General features: G+C 54.7%; 1 protein-coding gene across 5 annotated transcripts; it reads right to left on the reverse strand.

The window, feature by feature from the left end:
• Positions 1 to 547: 547 nt before the first annotated feature.
• Positions 548 to 18,314, reverse strand: ZNF205 (zinc finger protein 205). 5 transcript variants are annotated; one of them, XM_032425953.1, is made up of 8 exons: positions 18,119 to 18,314; positions 10,649 to 10,760; positions 7,662 to 7,799; positions 4,628 to 4,841; positions 4,220 to 4,311; positions 3,702 to 3,822; positions 2,050 to 2,148; positions 548 to 1,871 (listed from the first exon to the last, which is right to left on the reverse strand). In XM_032425953.1, the coding sequence occupies exons 3-8, from the start codon at positions 7,716 to 7,718 to the stop codon at positions 739 to 741; spliced, it is 1,716 nt and encodes a 571-aa protein (XP_032281844.1). In that variant the 5' UTR covers positions 7,719 to 7,799; positions 10,649 to 10,760; positions 18,119 to 18,314; the 3' UTR covers positions 548 to 738. The 5 variants fall into 5 exon arrangements, with proteins under 5 accessions (XP_032281844.1, XP_032281843.1, XP_032281846.1 ...); XM_032425952.1 differs by having other exon boundaries at positions 10,649 to 10,862; XM_032425956.1 differs by having other exon boundaries at positions 553 to 1,814; positions 10,649 to 10,862.
• Positions 18,315 to 18,682: the final 368 nt, after the last annotated feature.

An 18,682-nucleotide genomic window follows, 5' to 3' on the forward strand; every position in this document is an offset into this window, starting at 1 on the left:
GGACATGTACAAAGAGGCCAAGGACGTGAAAAGTACCAGAAGGAGCTGACTGCAGCCTCAGAAGGCACCAGGCGGGACAGTGGTCCCTGGTAAGGGAGGAATCCTCACTGGATTACGGCCAGGCCCCAGTGGAAACACATGGAAAATGTCCAGTCACAAAACAGGCCTCCAGTGCCTGAGACAGGAGACAGGGAGGGCCGCAGACAAGGAACATGAGTTCCCAGCTGGCTCAACCCTGCTCCAGCTCCCAAACAGAAGAGCCAAGGGAGGGTCCTGGGCTCAGGGGCAATGTCCCTGGGGACAGGAGCGGTGGTGGCAGCAGACCGCCCCTCCAGGGGGATCCACAGTCTCAGAAGTGGCTGGCTGGCTTCAGGTTTGGAAACCTCTGTGCCCAGAAGCCTTTGCTTGTAAACTTAGGGTCCGGCTGCTCTGGACTGGCCCCAAGTCAGGTCAAGGCTGGGAAAGAGAGTACCCAAGCCCCAACAGCAATGACTCAGGGATGCCTCAGCCGTGCTGACATGGCTGACCCTGGAGGCCCCCCGGTCGGACCCACCGCCAGGGCCCCATGAGACAGAGCATAAGCGGTGGCTAGAATTCCAAGGCCTTTAATTTGCAGCCAGCGTGCCCGCGCCTCGCCCTAGCTCCTGTGTTGCCATGCCCCACCCCATGCCAGCACCTCCCACTCCCTTCCCACACCCCTTCTCACGCTGCCCTCACGCCTCCCCCCTGCCCGGCCTCCTAAGTGTGAGCAGGTGGGGGTGCCGCCAGAGCCCCCGCCGCCCCCAGCATCAGCATGGCCAGGGCCTTGGGCCCCGTCGTGTGGATCTTCTCGTGCCGGTGCAGGTTGGAGCGCCGGCTGAAGCTCTTGCCACAGAGGGGGCAGGAGTAGGGCCGGACGCCACGATGGGTGCGCTGGTGGGCGGTGAGGTGTGAGCTGTGACTGAAGCTCTTGCCGCAGTCGAGGCAGTGGTAGGGCTTCTCGCCCGTGTGCGTGCGGTTGTGCGCGATGAGGTTGGAGCGCTGGCTGAAGCACTTGCCGCACTCGGGGCACGGGTAGGGCTTGACCCCCGTGTGGGTGCGCTGGTGGGTGACCAGGGCCGAGCTCTGCGTGAAGCACTTGCCGCAGATGGGGCACTTGTGGGGCTTGGCGCCCGTGTGGGTGCCCTGGTGGGTGACCAGGTCCGAGCGGCGGGTGAAGCGCTTGGCGCAGCGGTCACACACATAGGGCTTCTCGCCCGTGTGGATGCGCTGGTGCTGGATCAGCGTCGAGTGGTGGCTGAAGCTCTTCCAGCAGGAGGGGCAGGTGTAGGGCTTCTCGCCCGTGTGGATGATCTGGTGCTGGATGAGGTGCGAACTGCGGCCGAAGCGCTTGCCGCAGTCCGTGCACGTGTAGGGCTTCTCGCCCGTGTGCGTGCGCCGGTGGGTCACCAGGTGGGAGTGCCAGCTGAAGCCCTTGCCGCACTGCTCGCACTTGTAGGTCTTCTTGCTGGCGTCACTGTCGGGGGCCAGGCCCTCCTCGCTGCTCTCGGGGGTGCCCGTTCGCCCCTCTCTGGGTTTCTCTGGGAGGTGGCCCTCCTGGGCCTTCGCGAGGCTGGTGTCGGGCGGGCTCGGTTTCGCCTGCCTCTCCTCCAGGGGACCCGGCTGCCCATCGTCTTTGGCTGGCCCCGAGCTCTGGCCGCTGCCTGCTTGCTGCCCGCACTGCAGGATGTCCCCCTGGGCTCTCCCCACCATGCTTCTGAAAGACTTCACATCCCCAAGGGCTGCCAGGGATGCCAGGGATGGGGCTGGCTCCTCCTTTCCCATCTCAGTGGCTCCTGGAGAAGGAGAGTTTCCAGCAAGAGAGAGACTTCCGTGAGGGACCCAGGGAAATTCTGGAAATGGAGGTAAGAACAAGGATCCTGGAAGGAAAAGCCACCCCCCCGGCAGAGGACAGGAAGCCGGCAGCCTTGCCCCTGGCATGCATCTGCACCCCAGGAAACAGAGGGCCCGCACTGACAAGGGGCACCCCGGCGTGACAGTGACCCACCCACCTGCCACCTCTGCACGCACCTGGCTTCTCCTCCTCATCTCCCATCTGCCGGCATGAGCTCGAGGCCTCACCCTTGCCCTGTCCTTGGGAGGCCCAGAAAGGTCTGCTGAAGGGAAATCCTGGCCAAAAAGAGACAAGAGATGCTGCGCTCAGTCGTGAGCTTTCAGGCTGCACTGCAGGAGACAACCCCCACCCCCACCTGCCAAGTGAGGAGGCAGAAGTGGGGAGGCAGCTCTGCAAACATGGGGTAAAACGACATAAGCTGAAAAATCGCTTGCGGTCAGGTGTCCAGCCCTCTGTGGGAAGCACCCTGTAGGGTAACTGCCAGACCTACTCTCTTCGGGGCTGAGTTGGGCTCCATCTCATTTCCCTGAACGAGCCCCAAGAGCAAAGGGAGAGGGGCCGGGCGAGGTCAGCTGCTGACAACCCCCTTTGTCACACGGTCCCCAGCAGTGTGCCCAGCAATCTCCAGTCCTGCACCTTCCCAGACCAGGGGCAAAAAGGGCTCCTGGGGGAGGGACAGTGGGTGCAACGAAGCCCAGTGGGAGGGCCTGGGAGAAGAGGCCAGGGGTGCTGACCACCTAGTCAGGGACCAAAGGCCCACTGGCCAAGTCCCCTGGGGCAAGGGCCTGGGGATTCTGGTCAAGTCAGTAAGAGAGCAGAGGCCCCAGCCTCCATGCCCTGATCCATACCCTGCTGGAGGGAAGGAATGTGTTGGACCCACCAGCAGGTTTAGGGCATTTGTGAGGCTTGCCGTGGGGCTGCAAATGGGTGCTGAGTTCCCTCTGATCTCTCAGGACTTGCCTGGACCTGCCGCTCTGGGCCCTGGGGAGTGCTAAGGATAGGTGGTAAGCCAACCCGAGATAATTAGAGTGAGCTGTCCTGACTCCGAGGCCCACCACCGAAGTCAAGGGTGGAATGACCAAGCCCCCAGCTCCCCAGACTAGCAAGTGTGCCCCTGGTATGTATGGATGGACAGACAGACAGACCAGACATATGAATGAACGGCAATGAAGGAATGAGCACCAGGAGCTGTCCGTAAGACCTCCTAAATTCTGCCAACAAAAGCAGGGTCTGAAACGGAGGAGTCGGAGTGCTGGGACTTTACTTACCATGAGAAACAATGAGGGGGACAAGGCACCTCTGAAAAAACGACAGGCCCCTCAGGGTGGATGTGACAGCTCAGGGTCTGGGGTCTAGAGAGATTAGCTGGCACCCGTGCCCCCCACTCGCGGCAGGCATCCCCGATCTGCAGCCAAGCTCTCTGCACACACACCTCTCAGGTGGGGCTTTGAGGAGCGGGACGGTGGGAGGAGCAGACGAAAGACTTCAGAAGGACCGAGGAGCAGAACCTCGAGGCCAGCACTGCCCAACATAGCAGCCACTCGCCATGTGGGGCTATTGCAATTCAAACTTGAGCCGGGTAAAATGAAATAAAATATGAACTCAGGTGCTCCAGCCACATTTCCAGTGCCGAGCAGCCACATCGGGCTCATGGGCCCCAGGTCAGCACAGAGCACACGTCCTTCACCAGGAAGGTGTTACAGACCAGAGCAGCCCACATGAACGATGAGAAGGAGCTTAGCCCTGGAAGGAGGGGATGGCGGGACGGCCCCACCTCTGGTACCGGGCCTCAGACAGTGGCCGCCCCAGCACAACCTCGGGCCCTTACCCAAGGACAGCCCATTCCTCTTCTGCAGGACGTCCCTATAGAAGCTCTGCTGCGCGTGGTCCAGCCGCCCCCACTCCTCCCGGGAAAGGTACAGAGCCACGTCCTCAAAGGTCACCGGCATCTGAAACAACACAGAATGCCCACACTCCAGGACACACCAGGACACCGTGGAGGGGCACAATGGCTCCAAATGAGGGCGACCCCTCCCCGGCCTCCAACCTGCTGCCCCGAGTAAGGCCTGTCCTCCAATCTGTCTGATGGTGAAGGAGGACAGCCGCCCAAGGGTGACTTTGGGGGTTGGGGGGGCAATAACAAAGCAGTTGTGTACAACAGAAAACAAAAGACAAAGACAAGGGCCCTTTCCGGCACCACAACCAAAGCTCAGGCTCTCCACGCGCCCCCCTCCGGCCCCCACCCTCGGGTCTGGCGCTCAGATCCAGCCGCTGATGCACAGACATGCCGTTCCTCCACATCCCTGTGCTCTTCCTCCAGCCTTGCACTTGAACAGGGACACTCACCTGGGACCAGGCGGTGAGCAGTGCCGCAGCCATCTGCCGGTCTCTGGTCCTGCCCTCACGAGCAAGCCCGGGGATCTGGGGGGCGGGGAGGGCTGAGAGAGGAGAGAGGTCCTCAGGGCGGCCACCTCACCCTGCTGGGCCCGGCCACTCCCCCTGAGCGGACCGTGCCTGGCTTACCAGGGACACCACAGCTGCCTCAAGCCCCACCCCCAACCTGACCCAAGAAGAGGGTCAGTAGGTTCTGAGGTTGTGCGGGAGTGGCCTCTGAGGGGCAGGTGGGCAGACATCCGGGCATCTCCATGGCAGGAGAGCTTGTGCCCCCCCCCCCATGTTGTGAGCCTCCACCTCTCCCCACAGCCGCCACCCAACAAAGTGCGTCTCTACGTCCCTCTCCATCCCTCTCCTCACCTCCACCAGGCAGGAAAAGAGCTTTCTCCTTAGAGCCCTGGCTTAGGGACACCCAGCCCGGCGTTCCTGGAGCCCCATCCCCCTGCGATGCCCCCTCAGGTTGTGGCTCTTCCGGCTCCGTCTTGATGTGGGGTGACTCCTGAGCGGCTCCCAAAGGCACCATCTCCTCCGACTCAGAAAGCATTTCTTGACAAGGATGCCCATGACCTGGAACCTAGGAATGACAGCCCCCATCAGCACCTGGGCAGAGTAGGGGAGACTCACAGCCGAGCTCCACACCTGAGGGTCCTGGCAGGGGCCACACACACCCAAATGCAAGGCACAGATTGAAGGAGTGGCCTTGTTTTCTTCTCCTGGCCCTGGGGACCCGCACACCTCTGCTTTACCTCCACAAGGCCGGGGCAGCAAGGGAAGGAAGGAAGGCGCAAGGTCGGGCCAGGGGCAGGCTGGCCAGGTGCCCACAGAGCAGAAGCCTCTTCTCAATTCCAGCCTCGTACCTCCCACAGCAGTGTGGACTGTTACTGTTTAACACTGAGGAAACCAAGTGCAGTGGATTGAATAGTGTCCCCCCAAATTTCACATCTGCTCGGAACCTCAGAACATGACCTTATTTGGAAGATGTAATTAGTTAAGGATGCTGAGATGAAATCATCCTGCATTTAGACTGGGCCCTAAATCCAATGACTGGTGTCCTTATAAGAGGAAAAGACATGGAAACACAGAGAAAGCCATGTGAAGATGGAGTCAGAGCTGGGGTGAAGCCAAGGGACACCTGGAGCCGCCAGACGCTGAGAGGCAGAAGGATCCTCTTCCTAGAGGCTGGGGAGGGAGCCCCCCCAATGCTGTGATTTGGGGTTTCTGGCCTCTAGAACTGAGGGAATAAATTCTGGTTGTTACACAGACGCAGGACACTGACGTATCCGGGCTCAGAGATCAGACAACGGCCCAAGATCACACAGCCCGTGAGTGCTCGGCCAAGAGTGGAACTCAAGGGTATCTGACTCACAAGTCAACCCCAGGGCCACCATTTCTTGGAGATGACAGGCAAGTATCATGTGGCCTTGGGCCATTTCCAGCCTGACTGAATTTGGTCACAGAAGTTGGAGTTTTGGGGTTTGGAGAGAAAAGCCCAAGGGTACCACTAACTGTGCCGAGGCCCGTGCCCACCTGGGTCCGCCAGAAGGCAAACCTCCCGGCTCACCCCTGCAGCACCACCCACCACAACGGCGCTTCCAGGGTCCTCCTACCCAGTCCCCACTTCTTCACACCAGCCTCAGCTTCAGCCCCTGGGACGGTGAGGAAGGGGCTCTGGAGTCAGGCAACCAGGGCTCAGATCCAGGCCATCCAGGCCGGCCCCTCACTAGCTGCTCAACCTGGAGCAGGCGCCGCCTTCCCACAAACCTCAAGAGTTTTGGGAAAGTCACTTGCTTTGCCTTGGGAGGCCCCTGGTGAGGCCTCCCTGTCATCCACAACACAGGGATTGGCCAGGCTTCTCCCTCCACCACCCCCCACCTACCGCCTATGTTATTAGGGTCTCAGAGGGAAAGACCCTCAGGCCAGGGAGCCACCTGGGCCAGGCAGCCTCCGAGACTCAGCTGCTCTGCCTCATGAACAGATAACCTGTGAGAAAGAGCTGTGCACTCCGGAACATTCAGGATAAACACAGAGTGGTGCCAATAATTATTATTATTACTCTACTGTGTGAGCTGACAGAATCCAACAGTAGCACAGAATGTCAGGGATGTGTGAGACCCATCGGGTGTTACCAAGGCGTCATGGAAGGGAAAGCAAACAGAGCTGACACTCCTTTGTGCGTCTATGGCATGAAAATGGGACAATTAATACAGACGGTCCCTGACTTACAACGGCTCAACTTAACCAGTTTTCGACTTTACGATGGCACTAAAGTAATAACACATTCAGTAGAAACTACTTCAAATTTTGAATTTGCATCTTCCGCTGGGCTAGCGATCTGTAGCGCGGTCCTCCCTGGGGATGCGGGGGCAGGAGCCGGAGCTCCCGTCAGCCACGCGCTCACGAGGGTGAACGACCGACAGACTGACCGCCATCCCGTTTTTCTCTTTCAGTACGGTATTCACTATATTACATGAGATACTGCTCAGCACTTCATTATGAAATGGACTCTGTGGGAGGCGATTTTGCCCAACTGTAGGCTGATGTCAGTGTTCCGAGCACGTCTGAGTGAGGCAGATTTATAAGCTATGATGTTCAGTAGGTTAGTGTGTTAAATGCATTTTCGACTTCTTATACTTAAAATGGGTTTATCAGGATGTAACCCCAAAGCAAGTCGAGGAAGATCTGCACTTGATTTGTATTTGAACTTAACAACCCCTGGAACTACTAGTTGAGGTGCTGTAGGTTTCTCTGACCTAGGTTCTAGTTGCTGTGGGTGTTATTTTATGTTACAATAGTTACCTGCTCTGAGCCTCCCAGCCACCTAGATGAGACAGGTAGGAACAGCAGGCCCGTGATAGACATGTTATAGGTGACAGTCCTCGTTCCCAGAGGCAGGGGACCTGCCCAAGGTCACACACCTGGCTGTAGCTGACTCATATTCCTTTAATTCCAAGGCCAGTGGCCCTGGTTCCCGCCCCCCACAGGTTGTAATTACACACATAGGCAACAGGTACATGAAGGACTAGGTGCTTAGACCCAGAGAGAGTGGAGATGGGGTCCTAGGCAGAGGGAGGATAAACTGAGGCTTCCCTGCATGCTCTGGGCACTGTTCAGAGACAACCCCACCAGGAGGACCCCCATGCAGCCTCCTTGCTATTTCGTGTGGCCTTTGGCCAACTGACGACTGAAATTGCCAGGCAAAGCGGAGCAGCTTGGTAGCTGTCGATTCCCAGGTGGAAGGCATTCCCTGTCGTACCACCATCCCTTCAACACCTCCCATCACCCCCATCCACCAGCCCTGCACCCCGGCGAGCCTAATTCTTCCTTGCCTTGAAAATCCCCTCCTGCTCTGAGTCCTTCCAAGACATGCGTCCTTCACCCAGTGCCCCGTCCATACCTCTCGGGCTCTCTCCTTGTCCTGGGCAGCGCGGGTGCCTCCACCGTCTGCAGACATTTCTGAGATCAGAGGTAGAAAGCACAGCTGAGTCGTTTCTCCCTCTTGTTGGCCAACCCCCTCCAGCTTCTGGCCAGGAGCCTGAAAGAGCAGGAAGAAATCAGCCAGCGTCTGCTGGGCACCTCTAAAGCACTGTGAAAATCCCCACGCAGGACCAGACCCATCCTCGGTCCCAATCAGAAATAAAGCCTCCCAGATGCCTTCCAGTGACCTCACTCTCTGTGATGGTTTTTGGTCCCTTGCTTGACAGAATGCTATTTTGTATCGTCCCCTTTGTCACTTAAGCCAGGACTCTGCATCTCAGAGCAGCCCAGTTAGGGAAAGCCAGGGCTGACTTGGAATCTGTCTCTCCTGCCATCAGGAGCCAAAAGGTCTGCAGAGATCCTACAAAACAGGTGCTGGGTGTAGCCACACCCGTCACAGCCAGCTCAGCGGGAGAAGCGAGGCCCCACTGTCTCCCCCGCCCAGGACACATACACCCTGCACTTGACCTGACTCAGCCCCGCCTGGGATCCAGAAACTGAGCCGCCTGCAGCTGCAACCACTCTCCAGGTCCATCCTGCTCAGGGGCCTGGACAGACCATGTCCTTCCCCTTCCCTAACCTGGGTCCAGGCCCCCTTTTCTCCCCACCAGCCTGAAGCCTTCCACTTTTGACCCCGTCCCCTCCTGCCAGCCGGCCACCCACATGGATCTCGGGATCCAGGCTCCCTCCCCAGTGCCCCTCTCACCGAGGTGGAGGCAGAGGGGGCACCTCGGGTGGTGGGGGCCCCCTCCCCCAGGAAGGGAGACTCCACAGCCTGCACTGGGCCCGGGGAGCCGGGTGGAGACTGGGATTAGGGACAACAGGAAGTCCCTCCCAGATCCCGTTCCCCACGCAGCTGCAGCCCTACAGGGTTCCCGGCTTCGAGGGTTCCGGGTCTGGGGTCCTGAGCTGGGCTGCACCTGCTCTCGGCCGGGAAGTGAGTCCTAGGTCTGCGCTGCCTGCTCACGATCGCTTTACCTGGCATGCACTTGTGATGCCAGGAAAGCAGGGACGCCAAAATGGGGAAATAAATTCTGTGGAAGGATTCTGACATTTGACATTTCAAAGAGGGCACTGCAACTGTTCTCACAGAAGGAAGGGTACTTTCCTGGGTAGAGGGGTACGATGGTCCTTTTTGACACACAGGGCTTCTGAAGGTCTTATGGTGTCTCCATAGAGACGTTCCTGGATTTCACCTAAGGCCCCCAGGCCGGTGAGCAGGTCCTCTGGGCTCTCCCCAAGACTGGCGTGGAGTTCTGTCTCCCTCAGAGCAAACTTAGCAAACAGGCCTGGGAACTCCCCCCTACCCCCACCCCTGTGCCCCACACCATGAAAAGATGTCAGACCAATCTGATTCCTCTAGACCTCCTCTCCCCAGCTCCGTCTCAAGGCTGGGGAGTGTAACAGGGGTAACGGGGTCTGACCCAGCCATCAATAGGGTCCCAGACTCCATCTCCCAGTCTTGGCTTTCCCTTTGGGCCCTGAGAACCAAGGCTCCCAAAATGGAGGCCGAGACTGCTTCACTTCTAGGTTGAAGAACCCATCTCCCCCCTGAGCAGGGCATAGAGGATGGGTCTCAGGAGACGAGTGGGGCCAGCTCTGGAGTCAGATTCCAGGAAACCTCCCCATGCGCGTGGCGTCCAGCCATCAGAATCCTCTGACCCTTCACCCAGTAAGACAGGCACACGTGGCCCCGTGCCGGCCTACAGCTGTGCTGTGTGGGCTCACAGGGGCTTAACTACTTTAAAACTTAGTTTTCCAACATTTAACAATTAGTAAAGTTCTCATAAAATCAATTTTCTTGAAAAATCAGAACATCAGGCAACCCTGGACTCATATTCCCCAAATTCGGGGGCTGCTCTCATGTAGCTGCATTTGGTCCCCACTTGCCCCTGCAGCATTCTGAATTTGCAACTCTGCTTTTGGAGTTAAGCATGTTTTAGGATTCTGATCTATCCTACTGTCACTTTGATGAACAAAAATATTAGCCTTGGGGTTTGCCTCTGGTCAGTATTTCCAGGAGTTTTAATCCTCAAGGTAAAGAGGGATGTCCAAAGTTGTAGCAAAAGTCAATACGATTGTCAAGCCAGAGAACTATAAACTGAGAAGTCACAGGGGGCTGTGAAAAAGATTAACTACTCAGTCTGTGAATGTTTCTCCATCAACAAGGAACATGACCAATGTCCAGAGTAAGGAGACTCACTCCTGTGGTGACCCATTTCAGCCCACATCAGCTCTAGGCATGCACCGAGTCCCAAAACAGTGGGAGTATCCTGATTCTTGGGCAAATGTTTCTCTACCAGACAAAAGGGGCCACTTCAGGGATGCTGGGGAATCCCAGCAGTTTGGATCCCACCACGAGATCACCTAAACTAAACCAAATGAAGTCTCAACATTTATTTAACTGTTCAGAAAATATTTATTGAGCACCTACTATATGACAGACATTAGCCCCTTCCTGGAGATGAGAGGAAACACCTCCAGGGCTGGCTCTAGGACTGAGCAGGTCTAGGAGGAAGGGTGTTCACGTTTGCTGTGTGGGAACTGCAGTCCCTAAAAGACCGCAGAAAGGCACCAGGGAAAGCAGAGATCAAAAACCTAAATGACTCCAGCAAACAGGCAGCACCACAAATGACCAGTGGCTTGGGTGAAAGATGGTAGTGGGGGAGGGCTGCAGGGGCTTCAAAAAATCATATTTTGTTCAAAGGGGGCAGTTGGGGCTCAATATTGCTAAAGCTTGAGGATTTTTCAAGAGACACCAAAAAAAAAAAAAAATTAGATTTATATGTGAAATATCCCGACTTTTAAATGTCGATGATTCAAATAAAAATTTAAGAACTCCATACAACTTCAGCAGAAAACACCTGCTGTCTAGCTCATGGGGCACCAGTTCCGGGATGTACTCACCTCAGGAGCCTGTCACAAGGACAACTATCACGGATGTAGGCGCTTATCTGGGCTTCAGACGGGGCAAACATTCCCGCATCTGGCGGCTTCACTGAGCTTAAGAAGAGGTCACCTTCAGTAAATAAATCATGATCTACCTTCAGACATTGGCCTGAGAATTGACTCCGGTCCCACAAAAACGGTCAGAATAATAAGAACTAGAAAAAGGCATCACCTGAAGTAAAAGGGAAAAAAATGTTTAAAAAGGAAAGGGAAGAAAGCTTGTACTAATTACGGCTGTTCAGCCAAGCTGGAGACAGGGTAATGCAGAACTCTTATCTAGCCTTAGGAAGGAGAGAAGATAAGGAGAAATAAAGGAATGTGAGAGAGGCCAGGAAAAACAGGAATAATCGAGTAAACAGCAGAGCAAATGCTAACCACGGAAAAAGAAAAAAAAAGAAAGCGGATAGGTGGGCAAATGAGGTGGGGCCCCAGAAATACAAATTTTTTTAAAGCAAGTAATTAAGAACCCTCAGGGCCACTGAGACCAGGGCGTGGACGCCCCCGCGGCCAGCGGCAAGCCCGAGGCCCCGTGCCCTGACGCCAGGCGGCCGCACAAGCCACCGTTCCCGGCCGCGGGGGGCCCACGAGCCCCGCGCCCACGAGTCAGCGCCTTCCAGCCCCCAGCCGGCCGAACACGGACGCGGTACCGCGTCGCCCAGGCAGCAACGCCGCCCCGCCCACGCAGCGTCCCGCCCCACCCACGCGCCTACGGCAGCCACCGGTGATTGGCTGGCGCCCGACGGCCTGGCCCATCCCCCTGTCCAGGGCCCCGCCCCTAGCTGCGCGCTCCCGTCCGCGCCCCCCCGAGGGACAGCCCCGCCGAGGGGGAGGGTCACGCTGGGCGGCCTGCCTCTGGCCGGTGTGCCCGCGTTTCCCGTCCGGCTGCCTCATCTCAACTTCCGGTTTCCCTGCTCTCTCGCGGCGCCCGCCGGTGGGCATCGTGCGCGGGGACAGCCGGGGCGGTGAGGACCGCGAGGAGGACGGCCACGAGCCCTCGAGTCGGCGTCTCGCGTGGGGAAACTGAAGCCGTCTGCGCGAGGGCCCGGCCCCCGGCCCCCGACACTCACCTGTTCTGAATTTTGTTTCAAAAACGGGAGTATAGCATATGCTGCCGACCTGCCCCCTCTGTGGCACATACCTTGTTCAATATAAAAACAGAGAGGACAAAAACCATGCTGTGTCAAAACCAAACAGCCAGACATCCGTCAAGGCAGCGAAAGCAGACTTTATTCAGTAACTGCTGACAGCAGGGGAAAGAGCTGAGCTCTGTCTGGTTTGTGCAGAGGTGACTGGGGTTTTAAAGGGAGGAGGGAGGAGGAGAGCAGGGCCCACTAGAGTCAGGGTCGTGAACGATCACAGACAGCGGGTCAGTGGGGGTGTGACCAGGCCAGGAGGTGTGTCGCTGGCAGGTATGGAAGTCAGCAGTCTATCCTCCCACGGAGAAGGGAGACCGAAGCCAGGTCCCTCCAAAGGAATGGCTCTCCCATGACAGATGCTTCTCGGTTTTAAGAGACACATACTCACAATAATAAACGCTTTTTAGTAAATGCTCTAAGAAAGGGAGGTCAGCTCCTGGCTAGAACAAACACTAAATTCTCCCTGCAGCATTGAGCTTTCTCAGGCAGGGCTGGGGTCATCCTAGCCGTGCGCTGCTGGAAGCCATTCTGGAGTCTGGTTAAGTCTCTCCGTGCTGGTCGAGGAATGGTTATGTGCTGAGAATTCTATAAATCTCAAGCGGTGCCTTGCTGGTTTTAGCTATAGCACATTCCTTTGTATGGCTGACCCAGCAGCCTGCCCATCACAGTCAGCAGAAATGGCCAAGAGGCCTCTTCCTAGGCAGCAACACCAAGTGCTTCCTTCCATGATTGTCAAGGCTAGCAGCTTCAGCCTCAGCCAGACAAGCTGTGGACTCCAAGGCCAGAAACCCCCCAAATTTAATAGGATAGACTGGATATGTTCCCAGAGCACCCACATCCCACCTTCCGGAACACTGACTTTACCTGGGAGCTAAAGACAGCTTACAGTACAGGCAGGGAGGATACACTCTAGTGAAACTAGGCTGGATAGCTCAAGACTCACTCCCGCTGGCCCTTTGGTGTGGAAATTAGAGTAAGTTAAGTTACTTTTTCTTTAGAGATTGGTGCATTTTTAGGAAACCAGGAGAGTGTCATCATCCCAAAATACCCTTCGTTGCAGCTGCCACCTCCTACTATCTCATACCTAAAGTGTCCCCCAGTCTCGGGTAGAGTTTCAGGTTACATTCATTCATGCAAGCCTAAGACACCGAGGCAGGGGGGATAGGGGGACTCAGAAGGCATTCTGCCAGGCTCAGCACCAGAGGACCCTTACTGGAGGCCCCTCACAGTAGCAAATGGCAATGGCACCCAAACACCCACCCTTGATGGCAGTTTCAGCTTATATTTACAACCCTTCATCCTGCTACATTCTCCCTCCCCCATTCCCCAGCCGTCAGACTCCCTCTACAGATCTTGTGGTCTCACACAGAATCTTTTATATTATTTTTACTTCAGTGGGTGTGGAAAAAAAATGTAGAGCTTCCATTTATTTTTACTTTATCTCATCCTTTCAAAAATTCAATTTTGTGATTTTTTTTTTTTAAAGTAGGCTGGGCATAGAGCCTAATGCAGGGCTTGAACTTACAACCCTGAGATCAAGACCTGAGCTGAGATCGAGTCAGATTCTTAACTGACTGAGCCACCCAGGCACCCCTTTGTGAATGTTTTATAATGTGGGGGGGGAAATCAGCTAATGATAAGAATCAGGGCCCTTGGAGAAATGGGTGAGCCTAGGACCAGGGCAAGATATACACAAGATGAATCTGTAGATGGTGGGAGGGGAAAGACTGCAAGCTCTCTAGACAAGTGGGTGGCAGAATATTCTAAAGCTGAACATCTACATATTCTGTGACATACGCGATTCACTCCTGGGTAGAAACCCAGCAGTAACTCACATCCCATGGTCACCAGAGACTTACAAGAACTACTACATGTAGTCCCAAACAGAAAACCACCTACTGTCTAGGTAGGTGGGATGAACAAATAATGCAACAGGGAACACCATTCAGGAAACAGGCAACACATGGATTGGGTCTCCCACTATGGGGTAAGCAAGGTGAAGAATCCTTTGGGGTGCCTGACTGGCTCAGTTGGTACGGCATGCAACTCTTGATCTTGGGGTTGTGTGTTTGAGCCCTACCTTGGGTTTAGAGATTACTTAAAAATAAATCTTAGGGGCACCTGGGGTAGCTCAGTTGGTTAAGTGTCTGCCTTCAGCTCAGGTCATGATCTTGGGGTCCTGGGATGGAGTCCCACGATGGGCTCCCTGCTCAGTGGGAAGTCTGCCTCTCCCTCTCCCCCCTGCCCGTGCTCTCGCTTGCTCTCTCTCAAATAACTAAGTTAAATATCTTGAAAAAAAAAAATAAGAAATAAAATGTTTTTTATAAAATCCTATTCTGTGACTTCATTTACATGAAGTTCAAAACCAGACCAAATGTATCTGCTGTAGTTGGAAGTTAAGATGGTGATTATGGGGGAGGGAAATGGCCAGAAGGGGGCACCAGAGTAGGCCAGGAATGCAATGGCTGTCCTCATTTGATGGAAATTCATCATACTCTTCATTCTTGGTTTATGTACATTTCTGTATGTTACACCTAAAACTTTTGTTAAAAAAAAAAAAATGTGAATGAAGAGAAACCAGTGGGGCGCCTGGGTGGCTCAGCTGGTTACAAGTTGGCCCTTCTGCTCAGGTCATGATCCCAGGGTCCTGGGATGGAGCCCCACGTTGGGCTCCCTGCTCAGTGGGGAGTCTGCTTCTCCTCTCCCTCTGCCTGCCGCTCCTCCTGCTTGTGCTCTCTCTCTGTCAAATAAATAAATAAAGTCTTTAAAAAAAGAGAGAGAGAGAGAGAGAGAAACCAGTTAGGCCATTGCTATGGCCTTGGCAGGTGACAATGGTGGCCTGGACTTGGATGACAAGCAGTGGAAGTACAGAAATAGGCAGATTTGAAAAACATTTAGGATATTAACCCTACGGAACTTGGAGACTGACGAGATGTGAGAATGAGGTAAAGCGAGGGGATCAGGGATAAATCCCAATTTCTGGTTTGAGTGACATGTTTACCAAACCAGAGAATACCAGAGGCACAGAGGTTTGATGTGGAGGACTCATTGAGCCACGTGTAGTGAGGATTTGCTACCTGCCGGGCCCTGGGGACACAGCGGGCAAGGGCAACTGAGCCCCTGCCGTGGAGCTTGCAAGGAGCTGCGTGAGCTTGGTCTTGAACACGAAGACTCTGGGGCATTTATGAGACATCCAGGTGGCAACATCAAGTGCAAAGAGTCGAGAAAGAAAATATAAATACAGGGATATTGGCACCGAGAATGGTTATGGAGGCAGCTATGAAACCAGCAAGGGAGGTACATTAGTTACTTATTGCTGTGTAATCAATGATCCCAAAACATTGTAGCTTAAAATAAATACTTATTATCTCATGGTTTCTGTACCCTACAGGGCTTAGCTGGGTGCCTCTAGCTCCTCAAGCTCAAGGTCAATAGCCGTGGTCAAGTCATCCATTTGACTGTGGGAGAGGGTCCAAGTTGACTGGCCTTGGTCCCTCACCACAAGGGCCTCTCCTCAGACGTGGCTCCCCCAGGGTGAGCCAGCAAGACATGGAGAGAGAGCGCGTGAGAGCCGCCAAGAAATCACAGTCTGTTTACAACCTAATCTGCTCCTACTCAATTCTGTTTATTAGAAGTGAATCACTAAATCCAGCCCCCACCCAAAGGGAGTGGGTTACACAAGGGTGAGACCAACGAGAGGCAAGGATCACTGGAGGCCCCCAAGCCAGAGCCTCGCGGGTGCCAACAGCTACTGCTCAGTAAATGCTCAAAGGTGAGGCTGGTGCAGGACGCTGAGCAGAGACTTTGGGAGAAATGGAGAAAGAGAAGATAGGCAATAAGGAAGGAAGGAGAAGATCAAACCCACTGAGAGGTCCACTGGGAACCAGCGACCCACGGAAACACGCCCTGTGGCTGACCATCCGGTGCAGGGACAGACGAAAGCCAAGCAAACAAAAAAGCGACAAGTGAATTAGACTGTGGCACATGTGAGGAGGGAACAAGCATGGACAGAGAGAGGACAAAGGGGACACTGTCACAAGAATGGGTGGAAGCAGCCTCCACAAGGAGACTGACATCACTGGTGGACATTTCCGAATGAAGCAGGGGTCGGGGCGAGAGCATCCCTTCCAGGCCAGGGCCGTGAGGAGGATGGAGCTGGCGTGCTGAGACTGAAGGGCAAAGGAAGAGGGCAGAAGATGTGACTGCGGGTGGGCGCCGGGGGTGAGCTGTCTGCATGTAGCTCAAAGGCGCGGTGGGAAACCATAGAGGAGCTTGGAGCAGCAGAGAGAATGGATTCCGTTAAATGATGCTGAAGGCACACGGATAGTGGCAAATGGCAAAGCTGAGGCTGCAGCTCAGGCCCCTGGAGCCAGTGAGACAGACCAGAGGCTTGGGGGGTGGGGGGCGCGAATTTACGGACACCAGAGAAATACGGGGTCGGGCCCAAGGCTCACCTCGTGTTCTCAATATCCCCCCGTGTCTCTGTCCCAGGGCTGGTCCTCAGTGAGGGCTGCGCCCTCCACACCCTGCAATCCTTCACTGCAAGCACCACAGGAAAACGCTGGGGTCTCAGCTGCAGGTAAAGGTGCTACTTAACATGATTTAGAGACAGGCATTTGAGCCGCTGGAATAACCAGAGGCTATTTAATAATAGATAACAGAGATCTTTATAGTAATCGCTCCCAGAGCTGGAGAGGGATTTCTCCCTTTGCCCTGAATTATTCTGAATGGGCGAATCCTATGGAAACAGAAAATACAGGAAAACTTGTCTTTCTTTTGTCATCTCTGAAAAGATGAAAGAGGAGAGAGTAAGACTCCCATCAGTCAGGTGCTCTAACTGGCTGACACTAGAGTTAAAAAATATCTTCATGTTTGATAAGTAAAGTTGTTGTACACGTGAAACTAATATAACACTGTGTTAACTGTGCTGGAATTAAAACAAAAACTTTTTTAAACTATTTTTAAATTTTTTTGGAAGATTTTATTTATTTTGACAGAGAGAGCACAAGCAGGGGGAGCGGCAGGCAGAGAGAGAGGGAGAAGCAGGCTCCCTGCTAAGCAAGGAGCCTGATGTGGGGCTCGATTTGGGACTTGATCCCAGGACCCTGGGATCATGACCTGAGCCGAAGGCAGACGTTTAACCTACTGAGCCACCCAGGCATCCCTAATAATTCTTTTTTTTAAATTAAGTTTTTTATTTTAGGGGCTCTGCCTGCCAGTCCCCCTGCTTGTGCACATACACTCTCTCTCTCACTTTCTCTGTCAAATAAATAAATAAAATCTTTACAAAAATTAAAAAAAGAATTATTAAATCAGAAAACAAAAACAAAAAGATTTCTTGCTTTTGTTTTTTTTTTTTTTAAGACACCAAGATACTTCAAAAAAGAAAATTGTAAGGTAACACCTAGAACAGTTTGTATGCATTTTCAAAATAATTTTAGGAGATATTGAAATATACCCCAAATAGGTAGATTTTTATTAAAAGTCTCTCCTTTGGAGTTGTGTTGATCACTTGTGGAAATAAGTAACAATCCAGCAACTTCACAAGAATTTTCATCTGTTCGCGGGTTCCGCTGGGAGAGGGGAGTGTATTTACAAAGATCAGGAAGAATTGGAAGGGACTTAAATGTTCATTAAGCCCTTTTCTCTGCAAAGTCCCTTTAGTTAATAGAAGTCAAAAGGAATCCCCAGGGGCACTTGGGTGGCTCAGTTGGTTAAGCCCCTGCCTTCGGCTCAGGTCAGGATCCCAGGGTTCTGGGATTGAGCCCCAAGTTGGGCTCCCTGCTTGTGCTCTTTCTCTCTCAAATAAATAAATAAAATCTTAAAAAAAAAAAAAAAAAAAAGAGGAATCCCAGGTTCGGTGACCTGGCTGCCCAGATTGTAAGCCTCACGGGGGCAGCACTTGTCCAGCTCAGCACTGGGTTCCCAGGGGCAGGGACAGCGCCAGACGCACAGGAGGGAAGCAAACCTTTCCCGAATGAATGAGGGGTGCACGCAGGCGGTGGGCCAGGAGCGGGGTTTTTGGCCAAGCAAAGCCCGGGCAGAGGTTTAGGAATGAAGGAGACCAAAAGCTAGTGTTACTCTTGTCTCAATGCGGGCGCCAAGCCCTTCTGCCTGGATGCTATTTTGGTGGTTTGGTCAAGTCGATCTCTGCTTTTCTGACACTTTTCCAGGAAAGGTATCACTTCTGAGTCGAAGGCCTGGAAATCAGTGCTAACAGCGGAACCCCGAGCCTTCCCGCCGCGCTCTCAGCCAGCTCCCCCAGGCCCTGACTGCGGACTCCGATCCTTACCCGGAGAGCGCACGTTCCAGCAGGTCCCCTCCACCGTAGCCGTACAGGTCCCGTGGCCCGCAGCGCAGCCGTCCCCACTCCCAGGGCTCAGACGTGGCCACGTCCTCCAAGGTCACAGCCCCCGGGGCGCCGGTCAGACTTGGGGGCGGGGGCTGCCGGGAGGAATCCAGACCTGCGCGTGCGGGAGGCGCCTCCGCCCGAGGGGTGGGGGTTCCAGGCTCCGCCCAGGAGAGGAGGTTGCCGGGCCCCGCCCAGGGGAGGGGGTTTCCAGGCCCCGCCCCGGGGTCCGGTGACCAAGCCGGGTCCGGTAGGTGGGGTTTCGCAGCCGCTGCGGCTGAGCTCTGGGCGTCCGGCGCGCTGCACACTTCTGAGGGCGGTGGGCCTCGCGGGCCGGCTCCTAAGCCGTTCCGTCCGTCTTGACACATGCCAGCTCTGGGCTAGGTGTGGAGGATGCGGCGCAGACAAGGGAAACACCTCTGTCCACAGGGAGCTTGCGGTCCAGGGAGGCCCACACTAGACAATGAAAATAAAGGAACAAGATAAGCCCAGGTGCCACGTGCAGGG

This window comes from Phoca vitulina, unplaced genomic scaffold, assembly GCF_004348235.1.
Source record: "Phoca vitulina isolate PV1807 unplaced genomic scaffold, GSC_HSeal_1.0 scaffold33, whole genome shotgun sequence".
NCBI lineage: Eukaryota > Metazoa > Chordata > Mammalia > Carnivora > Phocidae > Phoca > Phoca vitulina.